General features: G+C 29.8%; 1 protein-coding gene across 3 annotated transcripts in view; it reads left to right on the top strand.

Annotated features, from left to right (window-relative positions):
* The first annotated feature begins 329 nt into the window (after positions 1–329).
* The window catches only part of LOC130900467 (solute carrier family 2, facilitated glucose transporter member 1-like), a 29,268-nt gene continuing 9,972 nt past the window's right edge, over positions 330–19,625 (top strand). The window contains exons 1-3 of one of the 3 annotated variants that reach the window (XM_057811105.1): positions 330–569; positions 685–851; positions 18,275–18,394. In XM_057811105.1, coding sequence (XP_057667088.1) covers positions 765–851; positions 18,275–18,394 — 207 coding nt within the window. In that variant the 5' untranslated portion in view covers positions 330–569; positions 685–764. Of the gene's footprint in view, positions 634–684; positions 852–16,144; positions 17,234–18,274; positions 18,395–19,625 lie in introns of those variants that run through there. The other 2 variants (XM_057811106.1, XM_057811107.1) reach the window with 2 other exon arrangements.

Genomic DNA, 19,625 nt, shown 5'->3' with positions numbered 1-19,625 from the left:
TAGGTTACAGAGTACTTCTAACTGATGGTTTAATCATAGAAATAAATTGAGCATAATTTTGCTGTTTTAATATAAGTAATTTAGATTCAATGTACTTATTTCATTTTAAATTTCAATATCAGTGAGCATTATTGAAAGAGAAGGATGCTCTCAAATCTGCTATAATCAAATAAAATAAATGTCATTTATTAGCAATATTCTATTGCATATATAATCATATAGTTTGTTATTAATTCAAATTATTCTTCAAGTGATGTGAATGTGTGTGACTGTGGATAAAGTTAAAAATAAAACATGGGAATGGGTAAATATTTTCACAATTTATGCTTGACATTTCCGTTGTCCTTAACTTTCAATTCTGTGTATTCGTATAAACAAACAAAACTATGCGTCATAAACGAGCTCATTGAAATTTCAAATTTAAATTATTCTCTTATCTCGGAACCTTTATTTGGAGTTGTATGACTGATGGATATGTTTACTTTCGTTATAATTTAAAAATTAATAATCATTTGTTTTTATCAAAAAAAATTGTTTGTATTGCAAAACAAAATATTGCATATAAACAGGTATGTTGCATCAAAATGTTTCGAAAGGTTTTTATTTTGATTGTAATTAGGATTTTTAGACCTGGTAATTGTTTGCTATGAAATAAAATCATTTTATTTACTTCACTTTTTTCAGATTATGTACAATAATTCAGGTTTAATACCTACCAGATTTTTAATTTTGATAGTACATTTTGTCATTTGTGTTACTTTATTATGGAACAAGGAGGAGTCAGTGAACGCCTGTTTAATAAAGAAATCATCCCTTCAATCAGAAAACGTTCTTGGCAGTTACCTTACTCAGTAAGTTATATACAAAATTCATTATGTCTTTGTGGAACTTTACTTTGGTGATTATATCATTTTTCAGTAATTCTTTTTCCTTTAATTGAAATATATTTCTTTTTTGGACACAAGTTTTCATAGAAATATGTATGATAAAGTCTCAAAAAAATTATTAATAGTCTATGAGTAGGTAGGTTGTATGTTTATGTGATTTGGAAATGTGTAAATGTTTTATTAACAAATTTTAATTGCCATAATATTTTAAAAATATTTACTGTCCGAGTATTCATGTAAAAAATAAAACAATTAGAATAAAATATCAACAAACCTCATTGGTGAACATTTGATAGGAATCAAATTTATTGTTTCTCCTTATAATTTATGAAAAAATGGCTTTTGGACTTTTATAATTTCGTCTTAATCTTATTATAGAGTTCCATAATTTGATATTTGTATTTTTTATGTGAGCATCTTCTTATATAACTTAACTCTTAATTCTTATTGTCTCCATTTATTTAATATTCACAGTATCCTCCTAGTATTATTACATATAACACTAATAGCCAAATTAGTGATGCAACCAAAAACAAAAAATATAAACCAAATACACGGCAGCAAGTATATCTTTAAATAATTTTTTAAACTAAGCAAAAACTTTTTAGCTAATTACTTCAGTTGATAATCGTCCCATATCATTAATGAGAATCAACTATCATTGTGATATTCAAGAGCTGTTAGTTAGAAAGAAAATCAGTTTTTTGTGTGGAACTGCTTGATACAATTTCTATTCAAATTAGATTTAAATGAATGTACTAATATTGCACAGTTAATATTTAAGACTCCAGTTTCTATTATACCTCCATGTTTCTATATCACATATTTGACTAGCACCAGAAAACAAAACGACAATGTATTTCTCTATTACTATACAAAATAATAATTTTAAGCAAAATTATAGGTAAGTAGTAATCATTTCATTACCGGGCGGGCATATAAGAAGATTCGGAAAATAATAACAAAAGTGGCCCCGAAAATCACAGGGAAATTATTTTCAGAACTTTAGGTCCCATGCTACTCAGCCGATTTTTTATACTTGTTCTATCTATCCTAGAGGCGAGATCACCTTTTTTGTAAAACTATATTTTCAAATACCCCCTCTAGTTGTGAACCACTTTTATTATAGTTTTTTTTGTAATATAATCCATTGCTGAATTATGGCCAACGGTTTTCGTAGTTCCCCACCCGGTATATTCACAGGATTAAAATTGTTATAAAAAATAGCTTCCAATAAAGAAATTACAATCAAAAGTATATCAGTCTTAATAGAAATGAATAAAATATATGACAAAAATAACAGCAAAGTGGGTGGTAGTAATAAATAGCTCTCCCTAACAAACTAATCAGTCAAATATGAAATATTTAAAATTGTCTTGTACATGCATTTTAAAACATTTACAAAATTATTTATTTTATTATTTTAGATGGGTAACTGGACTTAGCTTAATGACAACATTTTTATGTTGCGAAATGCTTGCTTTTGTATTTGGATTAACAATGTTTAACAGCAATTCTGCTTTATGTTGTATCCTTTACTACTAACAACCTAACTACTTCATTATATTAGTTAAATAATGAATAATTGAAATGTTATAAGTACACAAAGGGCTACTTCAAATTGCTTCAACTAACATTGCCTTAATACCCTTTAATAAAATATTCGCAGAATTCCATTTTCTACGAAATAATTTAGTTTAGAAAGCAGACATATCAAATCATTCAATGTAAAGTTGAGTTGAGCCCCAGTGCGGTCCATAGCCCAGAGCGGACCTATGGACCACTCGGCGTATTTTATTTCAAACCTCCTCCAGGGCCCAAGAAAAAACATGAGTTTTACAGTTTAGTTGGACAGTCCTGGGTCTTTGAAACATTACCCTACACTTGGTCCACATCTGTTGCGAAGGCTATCCAAAATTCAGATGGATCATAAATGAAACTAGTCTTACCAAAAGCAAATAAGTAAATATGATTTCACTTAAAGCATTATTTTGATCTCATATAATATTTTTGAAAACACATTGTACATTCTACTGCAGGTAGAGTGTGCATTCAAAGAAACAATGAAAGATTTATCTAGAATTAAAAGTGTAAAAACTTATGTTCGAGGCGCTGGTGAAAGTTTTACTAGTAAACTTTTCTTCGGGCCCAGAATGGACCGTACAACAAAAATATCATTTTTTCGCACTCTCTATTTCAAATAAATTCACACACCATATGAAATGTGAAAACACAAAAAAAATTTGGACCCAGGGAAAAGTTTACAATTTTGGTTAGGGCTCAACGTATTAATAAGCCGCAAATTTGAGGCGAGACAAAAATAAGTTTGCTGCTTTGGCATTTTTTTTGTTTGCCCATTTCAAAACCTATCGTTAAAGTAAAGGAATCGACGTTGAGTTTGATGAAGCAAATCACATAGGATTATTTAGATTTATCTAGTACCATCGTTTTTGTATTTCCTTCCATGGTCTACATATTTTTGCACATTTCTATTCATTAGATATAAGTTTTTAGAATTGTTTAAATGTTATTTAATTTATAAATAGCAGTATTATCGTCTATTTTACCTTTCACTGAGCTCATATCGGTTTGGTAGATAAGGTTGGCAGTTAAAGTAAAATTATCTATTTTTTTGCTGTGTTTGTTATTGACGATATTCATTTTCAGTGACACATTTTAGACGACCTTGATTCATAACACTAATATTGTATTTGCTTTCCTTCACATCGACCATTAAGCATTTTCATATTCATACTAAATGTGAAACTAAATTTTTATAAATTTAATATGAAAAAATTAGAAATATCATATTTTTGAAATTGAACTAAAAAATTTAAGTATTTGCATGTCAATTTCAATTCTGTTATTTATTATATTTGAATTTTAGTGCATTTTTGTTTATTGTGATATTGTGTCTAGTGATAATTGGCTTCAACTATATTTTAAACGTTTTTCAAATACAACTAAATCCATTTCTTAATTTATCAAATTTTGATTTAAAAATAAGTCTACTACTTCTACTGAAACCAATTACAATATTATTGTTTATATGTATACACTGGTTGCTCTTCATTCTAGAAGGTATATTAACTTATTAATAGTATTGCTTGATTCAAATTTACCGATTTTTGCTTTATATTAAACTCATCATTAATTTTTCCTGCGAAATTTTCAACTATTTCAGTTAGATAAATTCTGAAATCCAAATAAACGTTTATATCAATAAAAAACTATCAATGCCATTTCCCCAATATTTTTCTATTTCTAAAAATATTTAATTTGAAATTGCCTTTTTTTTTTAAATTTTCCTTTACACTTTAGCATAATGTCTTATCCGATCTCACTATATATTTTATTAGTTTTTCAAATTATATTTTATGAAGGAAATTGCTTACTAACATACAAAGTGTTTCTAAATTCGAGGTGATTGCTCGTATGAAATTAAGATGGTTCTTTATTACAATAAAATTTCCTCAGCTCACCCCTTACCGAGATATCACCCTTAAAAGCTGGTGACTAAAATTGAGTTCTTATCGTTTTTTTAAATTTCAGTAATGCTAAACACTTGAAATTCTGAAATTTTCGTGCACTCGCAAAGGACTTACTACAGTTTTATGAAATAATATAACCTGAAGTCCTTGTTTTATGTAATAATATTTTTTTTTATTTTTTGTTCTCAAAACCAATAGTGCAGAGAAAAAAATGAACATCATAATTTATAATTTTTTCAATAAATTGAGTGAAAAACAATCCGGCAATACGGCAATCCATGACATGTAGACTAAATTAATATTTTTTGGTTAGAGGTGGTTACTACCAGCATTTATTATGAATAGGGTACTTGCATTTTTTAAAAAGTATTCAGTTTTTGTTTATTTTATAAGTTCTTGAAATGAAATAATGTCCGAAAGTAAAATATTTAATTAAAAGGGAAAAGGTAATATCTTTTTAATTGGAAATCGCAAAAAAATTTAACTACATAAAAAAACGATTCTCATTGGTTTTCAGTTGTGACGACATAGGTTTAATAAAAACATTGACCAGTTGTCTGCTTGATGATCGCGAGGAAATTTTTCTATATATAAGAATAAAGTGAATAAATCTTCTTGCGTCATTACATAATCACTTCAAAAATTAAAAGTATAATATACTTAGTTCCTTTGAAATATTGAAATAATTCAAATTTGAATCTTACTTGCATTAAAATAATCCCAGTAACAAAAATAATTACATATCGCAGGATAGTCAAAATGACCAACACTTTCAAACTATTCTTGTTGTATATTCGAATTACTTGGCATCATAAAAAAACTTTATAAGGTATTTTTGTTTATTCAAAGTTGGAATAAATTGTCTTATTTACTTTGAATCATATGTTCAGTATTTATTTTATACCTATGACGTCACACAATATAGCGGCCTTACTGAAATGTTGGAACTACCTATAAAATTTTTGAACATCCAATATTTTTTTCTCTATTAATATTGACCAAAGAATTAAATAACATTGTATATAAACTATCCATAACAATTATTTTTCAATCATGCAAGTACCCTATTGTAATAAATTTTACATTTTTTTTGTTTTGTGTCAAATTTATTAAATAAATTATAAATTATGGTGTTTATTATGTTTCTCTAGTGGTTTTGGAAAAAATTTAGGAATGAGAAATATTTTTTAAATAAAACAAGGATTTCTTATTATTATTTTATTTCATAAAACATATGGAAAAAAGTTTTGATATGAAATAAAGTAATGGCTGCTAATTCTACCCCCGTATAATATAACAGGAATATGCTAAATAAGCTTACTCAACTTCGCGGGATAACTAAGGTTTCTTTTTGTGTATTTGCTCTTGCCAAATACGAATATAAAAATTTTTTTTTTTCATACAAAAAATTTCTTTCAATTATTATAAATAATTTTATTATTTAAATTGTACCCCGGTGAGCAACGGACAGAAAGACCACGCCTTTGAATAAGTTATTAAATAATAATAAAAATATGTATATAATGTACAGGGTGTCAAACATAAGGTGACCCATATACTTTCCCATAACCTGTAAGAGTTACCAAAAAACTTTTATAACAAAAGTTCTTTGTATTTAAAAAAATTTTTAGTGACTTTTAGATTATACTTATATACTCTTAATTCTTCAGTATCGACATCATCTTTGGAATAATCATCATTTGCAAAATTAATTTTTAAACACAAAACCCACGTTTATTGAATTTTCATGATTTCACAGCCTAGAATCATACTTTACGGCTTTTTTTACTGTATGAGTTTCGATTTTTGTATATAACAAAATCTCATTTTTTTTTTAATTTAAATTTAAAATGACCTATACCCTATACCTTTAATAGAACGCTCATAAAAATCATTTCATATATTTAAGTGGCTATGACTGCTACAAAAATAAATTTAAAGTTTCAATAAATTATTATTGTGGAAGTTTATTCAAAGTCAAAATTAAAGGGTTTCGAGCGTTAGAATCGACAAAGAGCAGAGGAGTGTGGGAGACTAAAATATGACGAACTTGGTATAGAGGTATAGGGGTAAATTTCCCTCAACGGTCATATTTTAGGTCCTGATATACGGCTCTGCTCTGTGTAATTAATTAATTATTGTATTTTCAATTAATTTTTAAAAATAAAAATTGAATGCAATTTGATTGGATGTTTGTATTATCGTTTTAACAAATCTGGCAACAACGTGCTTCATTCCGTATGTTTACATGAAAATATGTGACATTTTACGACATTAAAATATGTCTGTTATTTCTAGAGCTGTAGGTTGTATTTCATGTTTCATCAGAATGACAATATTTGTAATTATAAAACTTTCAATATTAATTTGTAGAGATTTAAAATATCGTTTATACTACATATATACAGGGAGTTTTGTTTACGGAAAGAACCATCTTAATTTCATATTCCTGAGTTTTGTCGGATGAGTTTAGTAACACTCTATATAATACTCGTTCTTAAGTTTAACAGTTTTAACGAATTATATACGGTATTTAAAAAGATATAAACAAATAAAGAAATCCAAATAAACAATATGTATACGAATAATTTGTTTATATTAATTTTGCATAGTAGTAAGTTAACGAGAAAAGGCTGCATAAATCTTTGTTTCTAGTTCCGCGATCTGTTAATGAAATTTCGAAGTTTGGTTTACAAGTTCTATATCATATAGACATTAACTCATTTACTTCACGCGATATTATTAAATATTTTATCAATGTTTTTATTGAAACTAGTATTGTCATCAAACACGAGAAAGTATGCGGAATTTCAATTTAATAGTTTGATGAAAACTAAATGAAAATTTAATTATAAAATTTTATCTAAAGAGAAAAACAAACTAGCAGAGTGAGTTATTTATATGAAATATTTCTATTATAATATGGTATTATCTATATGTATATCCACTCTATATGTATCGCCATATTTTATAGAGGTCGTTTCCTACTATTTTTATTTATAATTTCCTTAATAACGAAATTCACCTTGTATATAATCGAATGAATACAAACGTTGCCTCTCATCATGATATAGACTACAAAATGTGCTATTGCGCACCAGCTGGGAAGCAGCCAATGAGAATTCGCTCCCAAAACGATGTGCCAATTTGGGAGCGAAATCTCATTGACTCTTGAGAGATGCGCAGAACGAGTCGAAAATTAGCCCTCGGGAAGAACACACCTTGTAGTCTTTACATCCTGGCCTCTCATAAACTAACCACGTTGGAGCGCGATGTTGCCGAGAATCTTGGCCGTGTATCAGAAATCAGTACCAAATTTTTAGGCAACGAGCCAGCTTAAACTTGTATCATATTCGATTTTAGTCCTTCAAGGTTCTATTTATAGCCCGCGGTATTAATTTTTTTATAAACATTATTTAATGAAATTTTCATCCAGGGTCAGAGGTTGATATTGTTGATATTAGCACATAATTATTATCACGCTTGGAAAACTACTTTATATGTGTTTGAGCGATTGCTATAGTTACAAAGCTGTTAACTCATTATCATAGTTGTCCTTGCGACGTATATACAAGATTTGTCACGAGTTTTAATAATATACGGGTATTTTCAAGTGGAAATGGTTAATATTAATGGTCCGAAGGTTTTTTTTTCGATTTCATGCTAATAAAATTTATTTCTCTCTTTCACTCATAAAGATGATAGGAACATTACGTGATTTCTACTATTAGAGACCCCTTACCCTGCAGAATAACTGTGATCTCATAGGCGGGGAGCCTAGTATTTTCAAGTGGAAATGGTTAATATTAATGTTCCGAAGTTTTTTTTTTCGATTTCATGTAATGAAATTTATTTCTCTCTTTCAGTCATAAAGATGATAGAAATATTACGTGATTTCCACTATTAGAGACCCCTTACCCTGCAGAATAACTGTGATCTCATAGGCGGGGAGCTGGTAACACTGAAAGTCCCGTCATGGCGGAATCGAAAAATTTTTATTTAAATAAATAGAACATGAGTATAGAAATAAATTAAGATGGGTATTGCTGAAACAATGTGAAAAAAAAATTATTAAAAAAATGGAAAAATGTTTTACCGTTATCCCGGATATTTATTTTTTTTAATGTATTCGACAGTAAATTTCATTGGCTTTTATAAAAAATCACGCAAACCACTTTTTTTGCCGGAAGGGTCTGGCATACCAATTTGAAGTGTGTGATGAGGGCTAAAATTTCTCCATCATGCCGGAAACTATTTTTTTTATTTTATTCATTTTTATGTAATTTTTAAAAATAGCTTGGTATGCACGCTCAAAAACTGCCGGAAAAATCCCGCACACCATCTTGAAGTGCATAAACTATATTAGTATCTACTCCAAAATGTACGATGTTCAATACATTTATTTTTTGAGTAAATGCTTTTTGTCGAATTACCGTTGCTGTATAATTATTATGATCTAATATATTACATCAATAATAATTATGTTTCTTGTAAAATTATTTTTGTTGAAGAATGTTTTTTACATACGTAATATAGTTTGATACAGGAGAATAGACTATATAGTCTCCATGGTTTCGTTGTATACATTTATTACTTTTCTCTAGTTTAGGTAAGGTTGTCTTTGGGCATTTTAGAAGGTACAAGCTATTCTGTTCCTTCAGTTTGCTTTACCTTCAAGTGTCGAATGTTTCGTCATTTCGTTTTCTATTTTGGATAGAAGTGTTGCATCTTTATATTTTTGATTATTATCAACTCATATTGTTTTTTCTGTACTGTGTCGTAGTGACAATTAATTCAGTGTGTTGTAGTTTGTGGTGTAACATTTATATATCTGTGTCAAATTTTTCTATTTCCTATTGTAATTGCAAAATGAGGGGTTTTATTTGCAATACATCTACTAGGGAAAATATTACTCCGTTCTCTTCGGAAGAAGAATCTTTTAAAAAATGTGAAAGTGTGCTACGCTTCAGACGTAGACTATGGGTAACAAATAAATTAGGTAGAAAATTAATTATATAAGTTGTACAAATCTTGCACTAGAATTAGGTTCATCACTTTGTCGAGTTCTTACGGGCTTCCATGCCTTCATAGGCTCTGATTATACAGCAGCTTTTGTTTGCAAATGAAAAATCAAACCATTCAACATTTTAATACAGAATGAAGAATACCAAAAGTATGTTTGAAAATTTGACGGATCCAGAAGACATCAGTGACAAAGAGAAAACATCTTATCCAAAGATTTACTAACGAAATGTATAATATAGACAAAAATAATGTTGATGGTGCAAGATTTGAATTATTTTTGAAATTTTTTGCAAGCACCAGTGACAAAGAAGAATTTATAAAGGTCTTATAAATTTCAATTCAATTAAAATTCTAGCAATATTCCGCTGGAAAACTCTGTCACAAAAAGTTTTACGCACCATATTTATAAATGCAATGTGGCAAAATGCAATTTGTCTTTCATTTGAACCAACAGAATGTGGATGGAAACTGAATCAAGAAAATAAGTTGGAACCATTGTGGTATAAAGGCCCAGCAGCATCTTCAAAAGTTGAAGAAATTCTTAATGGCCAATTAAATGAAGAAGAAAGTGAAGAATCAGAAAAGAAAACCGTTATGATATAGATGAAATTGATTTCGATGATTATCAATAAATATACTAAGTTTGAGAATAAACTCTTGTCAATTATTTCGATATTATTTCATTGTTTCAATTATCTAAAATAAAAATTCTCCTATTATTCCTTAAATCATATTAATCCTCATATTCTTTTAAATATAAGAAGAGAAAAAGACATCTTCCATTCCACAAAAAGGATTTACTCCAAAATAAATGTATCGAACATCGTACATTTTGGAGTAGATACTAATATAGTTTATGCACTTCAAGATAGTATGCGGGATTTTTTCGGGCAATTTTTGAGCGCGCATATCAAGCTATTTTTAAAAATTACATAAAAATAAATAAAATGAAAAAAATAGTTTCCGGTATGATGGAGAAATTTTAGCCCTCATCACACACTTCAAATAGGTATGCCAGACCCTTCCGGGCAAGAAAAAGTGGCTTACGTGATTTTTTTTAAAAGCCAATAAAATTTACTGTCGAATATATTAAAAAAAAATAAATATCCGCGATGACGGTAAAACATTTTTCCATTTTTTTAATAATTTTTTTTTCACATTGTTTCAGCAATACCCATCTTAATTTATTTCTATACTCATATTCTACTTATTTAAATAAAAATTTTTTGATTCCGTCACAACGGAACTTTCAGTGTTACCGGCTCCCCGCCTATGAGATCACAGTTATTCTGCAGGGTAAGGGGTCTCTAATAGTAGAAATCACGTAATGTTCCTATCATCTTTATGAGTGAAAGAGAGAAATAAATTTTATTAGCATGAAATCGAAAAAAAAACCTTCGGGCCATTAATATTAACCATTTCCACTTGAAAATACCCGTATATTATTAAAACTCGTGACAAATCTTGTATATACGTCGCAAGGACAACTATGATAATGAGTTAACAGCTTTGTAACTATAGCAATCGCTCAAACACATATAAAGTAGTTTTCCAAGCGTGATAATAATTATGTGCTAATATCAACAATATCAACCTCTGACCCTGGATGAAAATTTCATTAAATAATGTTTATAAAAAAATTAATACCGCGGGCTATAAATAGAACCTTGAAGGACTAAAATCGAATATGATACAAGTTTAAGCTGGCTCGTTGCCTAAAAATTTGGTACTGATTTCTGATACACGGCCAAGATTCTCGGCAACATCGCGCTCCAACGTAGTTAGTTTATGAGAGGCCAGGATGTAAAGACTACAAGGTGTGTTCTTCCCGAGGGCTAATTTTCGACTCGTTCTGCGCATCTCTCAAGAGTCAATGAGATTTCGCTCCCAAATTGGCACATCGTTTTGGGAGCGAATTCTCATTGGCTGCTTCCCAGCTGGTGCGCAATAGCACATTTTGTAGTCTATATCATGATGAGAGGCAACGTTTGTATTCATTCGATTATATACAAGGTGAATTTCGTTATTAAGGAAATTATAAATAAAAATAGTAGGAAACGACCTCTATTTCCATTTTTTTAATAATTTTTTTTTCACATTGTTACGGCATTAGGAATCCACGCATACCGAGCCTAATTTATTCCTATACTTATGTTCTAATTATTTGAATGAAAATTTTTTGATTCCGCCTTGACGGGACTTTCAGTGTTACCGGCTCCTGGACTATCAGTTATTTAACAATATTGAAGTACTCACACATGAATCTGGATAAGTTGTCATGTGTTTATACTTTGTTCCATTTACAAACTGTTCATTATAATATTTTTATCTGATTCATTTTGTTATATTTGTGGTGTTTATGAAGAAAACAACAAAGAAATAACACAGCATTTATGAAGAAGATTTATGTTGAATATTTCGGTATTAAAATGAGCTAACTAGATAAACCAAAAGTTCCTTTTATTTTGTCAGTTTTTTACAGTTATGGAGAAAAGCAGAACGTCCTCGATTAGACTTTGATATATCTATGATGTGGATGTAGCTTAAGAATCATTTTAATGATCACGTTTAATTTTAATCAAAATTAAACGTGAAGACGCAATGTCTTGTTTTACACATAAAATATTTGCTAGACCTATTTACGTTTCAAAAGGGTATTAAAAATGTGTATAGCTACCAAAGAAAGTGAATATGAGTTATTTATCTACTCCGGAGCTATTTTTTCAAAATGAACTCTGTGATTCGCTACGTAATCTCAAAAAAAGGATATGAACTTTTACTGATGAGGTTGGCTTAATCGCGGGGTATTACAAATGTGCATAACTGTCATGAGTATATTGTCAAATTCACAGCAATCGCTAGTCTATCAGTGAAACTGCATGTGATCTTAAAAGCAAGAATTTGAACTTTAACTGAAGAGGCTGGCTTAACTCGTATTCAGATGAAAAGCCAAGTAATTCCCATACCCTCAGAATCGATGTTATTGGCAAATTCACAGAAATCGGTAGCCTACATGATTCCTAAATTCCAAAATCAAGTATTAGAACTGTCAATAGTGAAAGAAAAAAATTATTGGCAGCAACGTTAACAATTACAGAACGCGAAAAAGTAAGCTATTACCATTTTTTAGTAAAAATAAAAAAACTCGTGTACATATTCTAATGATATCGCAAAGCTGCTTCTGAACATGAGTTTAAAAGAATGCAAACCTTAATGGCGCCTTTTTATTGGCAGTTATAAATTAAGTTTAAAATGCGTCTTAGTGTATGATGGAAATACATTTGCATCAAAAAAATATGTACATAGTTTTAAAAAAAATTAATTGCTTTGAGCACCAATGGCCTGTCTCTGAGGATTTGGAAATGGTTCATTTTTTACTTTGCCGACACAGTTTCTATACGAAAAACTTTTGCTTCATTTGTATGTGGGATAGTAGAGTTAAGCAGTTTCATTGGGTAAAAAATGTTTGGCCCGCAAGAAATTCTTCAACTGGCGGTAAAACCAATGCAATAAAGGACCCGTTTGTAATTAAAGACTTCCATTATTAAACAGATTTGGATTGATAAAGCAACTTCACAAAGTTTTGGACAAAGAAGGAGATTATTCTAATCACATTTGTAGAAAATTTCCGAAATTCAGGATGGAAAAGTTGAAAAGTCTAATATTTGATAGTCCGTGAATAGTAAAATTGATGAAAGATACAGAGTTTTCCATAGTTTATAAAAGTAAGTTTTATTAAAGTTTTTTGTTGGTAGTAGAAAATTTCTAAAGTAAAGTACAATATTATTAAAAAGTTATGGAAAATATGCTTTTAAATTTTGGGAGTAAATATGAGGTAGGAATCAAGTTACGCTATCTCCACAATAATAAAATAAATTTCGGGATAATTTAGGAAATTATAGTGTGAAGCAAGGGAAGCACTTCCACCGGGATTTAAAAGTGGTGGAGAAAAGATATCAGGGTCGGTAGGATCGTTTCATGATGACAGAAAATCTAATAAATGGCTTTTTATTGAACTATAAATATATTCTCGACATTTTCTTCTCTATTTAGTTCGATGTATCTTAATTTTTCAAAACTTTTTATTTTTTACTTCTTGTTTTTCTTGATAAATCTCAATTTTTACCTGTGTTTTTAAACTAATTTTTTATCAAAAGTTACGTAAAATCAAGAAGATTTGTCAAGAAAAACATATGTGTTATTTTATCTAATGTTTTTTGATGTTTTATAGATTATAACCTTTTATATGTCAAGATCAAGATTAACAAAACCTCTGTTGACCAATGTTACTTATTGCATAGCTCGATTTCGATGAATAGTTTTCAAAGTATTTTCCTTAAATAGTATTTTAGCTATTACAGGACATGCTTTGTCTTGCTTATTTTTGACAGGAATAATATTAAATGGTTGGCAATGTGGTTTGTTTTGGTGGATATTTTGTCTCGGAAGTGCCTTGCCGTTTACTTATGATGCGATTTTTGTGATTAAAATAGTGATCGCAAGAAAATATTGAGATAACCGTGCATATCAAATGTAGATAGTTCAGTTTTCAAGAAACTCTTAAAAGATGCTAGGTGTGATCAAAAATATTATTAAAAATAAAGTGAAAAGGTAACATAAAAATTTAAATTAATCTCATTCAAAGTACCGTTATTGGCAACAAGAACGTTGTCAAAAGTTTTTCCTATTGGTACGTTTTATATTTTAGGAAAGGGTCAGAAGTTTTATGATCTAAATCTGGCAATTAAAACAAATGTGGATAGACAACAAATCCCGAAAAAAATTCCGAATGCTTTCTTGCTTTTAATGAAAATACATGAATTAAAAATCAGTAGTAATAACCCGAGAACATTTTTTAACAGATTTCGAAAGGTTGTCTACGGCGGCGGTCTGTTGCCTATAAGCGACAAGCATTTTTAAGCATTTATCAATTTTCATATAGCAAAAGCAATTTATTTAAAGGTGCAATTAACAAAAGAATAATTGGAAAAGTTAAGTGAAGATCCAGACGTGTAAGTTTCATAACTGATGATGATTCATTTCCAATACGCATGCTCTTAATAATTTGATTATGATGTTCTTCGTCAATATTCAAGAAGGGTTTTATTGAGTTGGCATTGTTGTGTCCCGTAATTTTTATAAGCTATTGCTCTTGTACGCCACTTTTGGCCAACCGACTAACCGCGGTTGATCTATTGGAGTGATTAGTAATTTTCTTTTTATTGGTATTCAAGGCGATCGCTTTGCAGACAATTTTGACCAATTTGAATCATATTTCTTCCAATGAGCATATTATCATACCAGTGATTATTCTTGAATTTCCAGTGACGATATTCTTAGAAATAATCAGTTGTTATGAAATGTGTGAGCCTCTTTTTGACATCAATTTTTTAAATAATCTGATAAGACAACATTGCTGTCATTTTTTATTAAAAATTTGTTTTCATTACATATTCTTGACCTTGACAAGTCCTGCTGAATACAGTGTTATATTAAACTCGATTTGTTACAGAACTATCGTTGCTTAATTCGATACAAAAAAAGTCAATCAATTGTACCGCGGCTATGTTCGGTATTTCTACGGAACTTAATGATATCGAACTTTGTTTCCTTTTACAGGAATCTGATTGCAACAGTTTGAATGCGTTAATAATAACTTCATTACATTTTTCTTGTAAAAGCTTACTTGTTAGATTCCATATGGTTTTGACCGCAGTTTCTCTAAACTCTGTACCATCTTTTCTTCACAGCCTAATTCTTTAAAGTCAACGCCAATTCTTCCGACGTCCAATTTCCATCTAATTGATACTTTATAACATTGCAAAAGTCCATAAATGCTTTCTATATCTCATTAATACTCTCGTCAGTATTACAACCAAATCGTTGTAATTTTGAAATATTAAATATTTTAATCGTCAAAATCGAAATAAATTAGTATGTATCCATGGCAACGTGATAAAGTGAAAACAGCCCAATGAGATCTTATTCAATGTTATTCTAGGTGTTTATGTTATTCCATAATAGTATTTTCAATTAAATTAACTTAATTTCACAACTGCCATAACGATTTTTTGCAAAATTTATATGAGTCTTTTGCTTAAAGTGTTTTCAAATGTAAAATAGCTTCGAGATCTCAATGGTTTGCCACGGCTTATAAACCTATATTCATTAGAGTCGTGAATGAAAAAAAAATAGAAAAATTAATTTCTCTTGTAAATTTTGACTATAAAGCTATTTTTAGTCTTATAAAAAAATTAAGTAAAAATTTTCTTAACCACATTTTATTTAGAATGCCCAACAAAAGAAAATGTTTGGTACAATTAAGTACAAGCTCCTTAGGGTTTCATACTTTGAGAAAATGTCTTTGCATATCTCTGTAATTATCCCATAAATGGGTTTTGTTCCTATCTACCTATCCAGTGCTTTTTCCATTGTTCTGTAGCTTATGCCACAGAAGGGTTCGGCTCCTATGAAAGGGTTTGTCTGTCCCCGCTTTAGCGTGCTTATCAGTTATTCCTTTTCCATTCGCTCCGGCTCGTAAGAACTTGGAAGTACTCATTACTAACAGAGGACAGTAGACGGCGTAGACTCTAAGCCCTCAATGCTAAGCAATGGAGCCATCTGCTATAACATGGCTCCAAGGTGAATGACTTGACCGACGCAGGCTTCTGCAGAGGACACCCAAAAAGAAGAAAAGACCAATTGTACCAATAGTTATAATATTTTGATTTAATTTTTTAGTGCATTTCAATTGAAATGGAGTTTTAACACGTTGAGCACCAACCAAATTGAAAAAACTTTCCTCTGGAGAATTTTAAATTTATTTGAAATAATAAATGGGAAAAAATGATGTTTTTGTGTGTGGTCCATAGGCCCACTCTGGGCTCCTCGAGGGAAAGTTTACCTAGGGTCCAGGGCGGTCCAATGGGCCGTATACAAAATACATATTTTGCACTTTTTATTGGAAATAAATCTATTCTTTAAATTGTACAAAGTTTTCTTTAAAGTGTACAAAAATCTGCGATGTGTTGTGAAAAAGAAAAATGTGAGATGAAGGTAACGTAAAGGTAGCACAAATAAAAATGTTTCACCAAATATTATTTCAATTATGTAGATGAAAACATACAAACAAAAATATGAAAAGCAAGGTTTTTTCTTTTATAATGGAGTTTAAGATCATGAAAAAAATCAATTGGACCAAATGTAGGGTTATGTTTCAAGGACCCTGGACGGTCCAACCAAACCGTAAAGCACATTTAAATACGGACCCTCGGGTCGTGGATAAATTTTGGAATAAAATACGTCGTGCAGTTCATAGGCCCACTCCGAGCTGTGGGGAAAGTTCAGTTGCGGGCCTACGGACCGCACCGTTGTTCAACATATTAAAAGAATTTTCTTGCAATTAATTTTTCTAAATCGGGCATGGTATTTTAATAAAATTAAGTGTATTGAGTATACAATGACAATGTTTATGTCTTTATTTTTGTTGTTACTATTACAATCAAATGATCGGAGTGTATGAAATATATTTATTAAAAGATTTGTAAGGAATATAAAGTCCGAACAGTATTTTTTGATCACACCTCGCATACTATTTTCCAATCCGGTTCTGAATAATATTGTGCAAACCATTTTTTACTCAACCTCCATTCTAACAAGACATATGGAATATAATTTGAATGTGATAATTTTATTTAACAATTATAGGTTATCGGAGGCAAATAATAACAAAACTTTATACTAACGTGGCCAGTTAGCGCTAATAAAATTTGCGTTTTCGGAAATATATAAGTGGTTGTAGTATTTACTGTAAAAATCATGATACAGAAGGTAATACATTTCTTTTACGATGAAATTGTTTTTTTTGCAATTTTACTATCACACCTAGAGAATATTGTGCCTTTAAAGTATTTCTTCGGAAATTCTTTTAACCTTTAGTTAGATTTGTGATAATTAATTTGATCACCAGTATTAAATGTTATTCAAATGATATTGAATATTTTAATACTTTAACTGAGATAATATAACAAGAAAAGATAATAAAAAATTGTTTTACAAAATCAGATATTGCTTTATTTAAATTTGAGTTACTTCTTTTCCCTTTACCAGTAAAATATAGTGAATAATAAACACATCATCTTGTATTTATCAAATACTTTGAATTACTTTCAGAGGAAAATGATTGAGTTTTGAAATAAAACCAGGTAAGCTGAATATAGTTTACTGTCGATTTCTCCCAAAAAACTGATTTCGTTATTATTGTTTAGTTCTTTTAGTTTTGTTTCATTGTTTATTAGTGCTCGATAAAGACATAATAACAACACGCCAAGAGCCCTAATATAAACTGAGTATCGTCAGCACCTTTCGATCAGATTATTGTTCAACTTGGGCAAGATATTTTCTCAAATAAAATAGCTTATCGTTTGAATAGGAAATATAGCTCTGGCTTGTTCCATTGACTCAATTAGAAGACTCTATTAGCACCTATTGCTCATAATTAATCATTTAACTCTAGATGTGGGTAGAGCTAAATCACCAGCACATTAATATTTTGTACAGAAATTCCAAATAAACAAATTTTTGTTCAACTTTACAATTTTTTGCACGGCAAAGAGAAGAAGATCTAATAGACTCAAAAGTTTACTAATCCAAGCATAAGTTAACTAACAATGCGCTGAATAAATCAAAAAATTTGTTCTTTTGATCTATAATCTCACGTCTGCGTTGAGTATATTGAATAATTTGCTCTTTTGGTCTATAAGCTTCCTTCAATAATGGTGCATTAAATGATCGAATGGGATAGGTTCTATTTTTGTTTATGGGCCCCGCAATTACATCCCATTATATTCTAAGCCTTAATTTGTTTTGAAGGATATCTCTATCGAACGCCCAGGATGGTCGAAACTTTTGATACTAGCTGGGGCTTCAACCACCATAGGATTATCCCAAACTGTAGGTTATAACCTAGGAGTGGTTAATACACCCGCAGAGGTAAGTGGTAGATATTTATTTATTAATCAAAAATTATTATTGACGTGACTTTTTTTATAATAATGATTGTACATTGTGATTAAATTTTACTCAGGCAGACCATAGAAAACAATACTTTCACGTATTTTAATACAAATATATATAATCACCTTTTGAACCAATACAATAATGCTTGATCTAATTTTCCATACACTTCTTGTTTTTATGGCTATAATGGACTCAAGGCGCGTTCTCCGAACCGTAGTTTGAGTTTCAAAAAGAGAAAAAAGTCACAAGGAGTATAATCTGGCGAATATCCTGACTATGTGATAACTCTCGTTTCATATTACTATGTACAGGGATCATATTTTTATTCTATTTCTTTTAGTTTTTTTCTATTAAAATTATTTTTCTTTATTGTTATTTCTTTCATTTCTATTCTTATTATTATATTTTTCAATATATTTTTTTCAAATTTAACAAAGGTATCAATATTATTTGTTTCTTCTATTAATTTAAGTTTCTTCACATGTTCATTTCATCTCCAAAAAAAAATCAATCTATTTTGTTTTTTTTATTTGGTAACTTTTCAAATCCACTTTGAATCTTTTTTTATGTTTTTGTTGTTCCAATTTATATATTCTTCTGTTGTCAGTGCTTGAAATTTGACTCTGATCTGTGAAAATTCCTACGTGTCAATTCAAACATGTCGTAACTTGTTAAGACTAGCCTCTAATTCTATGAATAGTACAATTGCTTTACTTTCTTTTAATCATCATCTCTTTGTTTATTGACGACGCAATGCGTTTTCATACATTAATACATTAGTTCAACAAAAGTTCAAAGCAATCATGTGAAAATGAAGGGGAAGTCAGTTTGCAAAAGCAAAAGGCACGGCGTTAGTTTGATCGTTATAATAGTGGAAGTTTGACTCTTGAAGATGTTCGCGTTCAAGCTCTTCACCTGTGTGGAGTATTGAAGGGAAGTAGTAGAAAACCAATGAAGTACCAGCACTCGCCAATTATCAGACTCCCTTGAACCCTCAGCAGATTCTGCGAAAGTTACGAGAAATAAGATTGAAGAACTATAGGTGGTATTGAACTCCTACAACATCTAACATTTAGTGCGGACATTGCACCGACAGATTACTATTTTTTCAGATTCATGGAGTAATTTTTGCGTGGGAAAATCTAAGCTCAAAGAATAGTTTTACCAAGGTTTCAATGACCTTGCTGAATGTTCATTTAAAACC

Source organism: Diorhabda carinulata, chromosome X (assembly GCF_026250575.1).
Source record: "Diorhabda carinulata isolate Delta chromosome X, icDioCari1.1, whole genome shotgun sequence".
Taxonomy (NCBI): Eukaryota; Metazoa; Arthropoda; class Insecta; order Coleoptera; family Chrysomelidae; genus Diorhabda; species Diorhabda carinulata.
The sequence above is the reverse complement of the archived record's forward strand: the minus strand, read 5'-3'. Positions and strand labels throughout refer to the sequence as shown.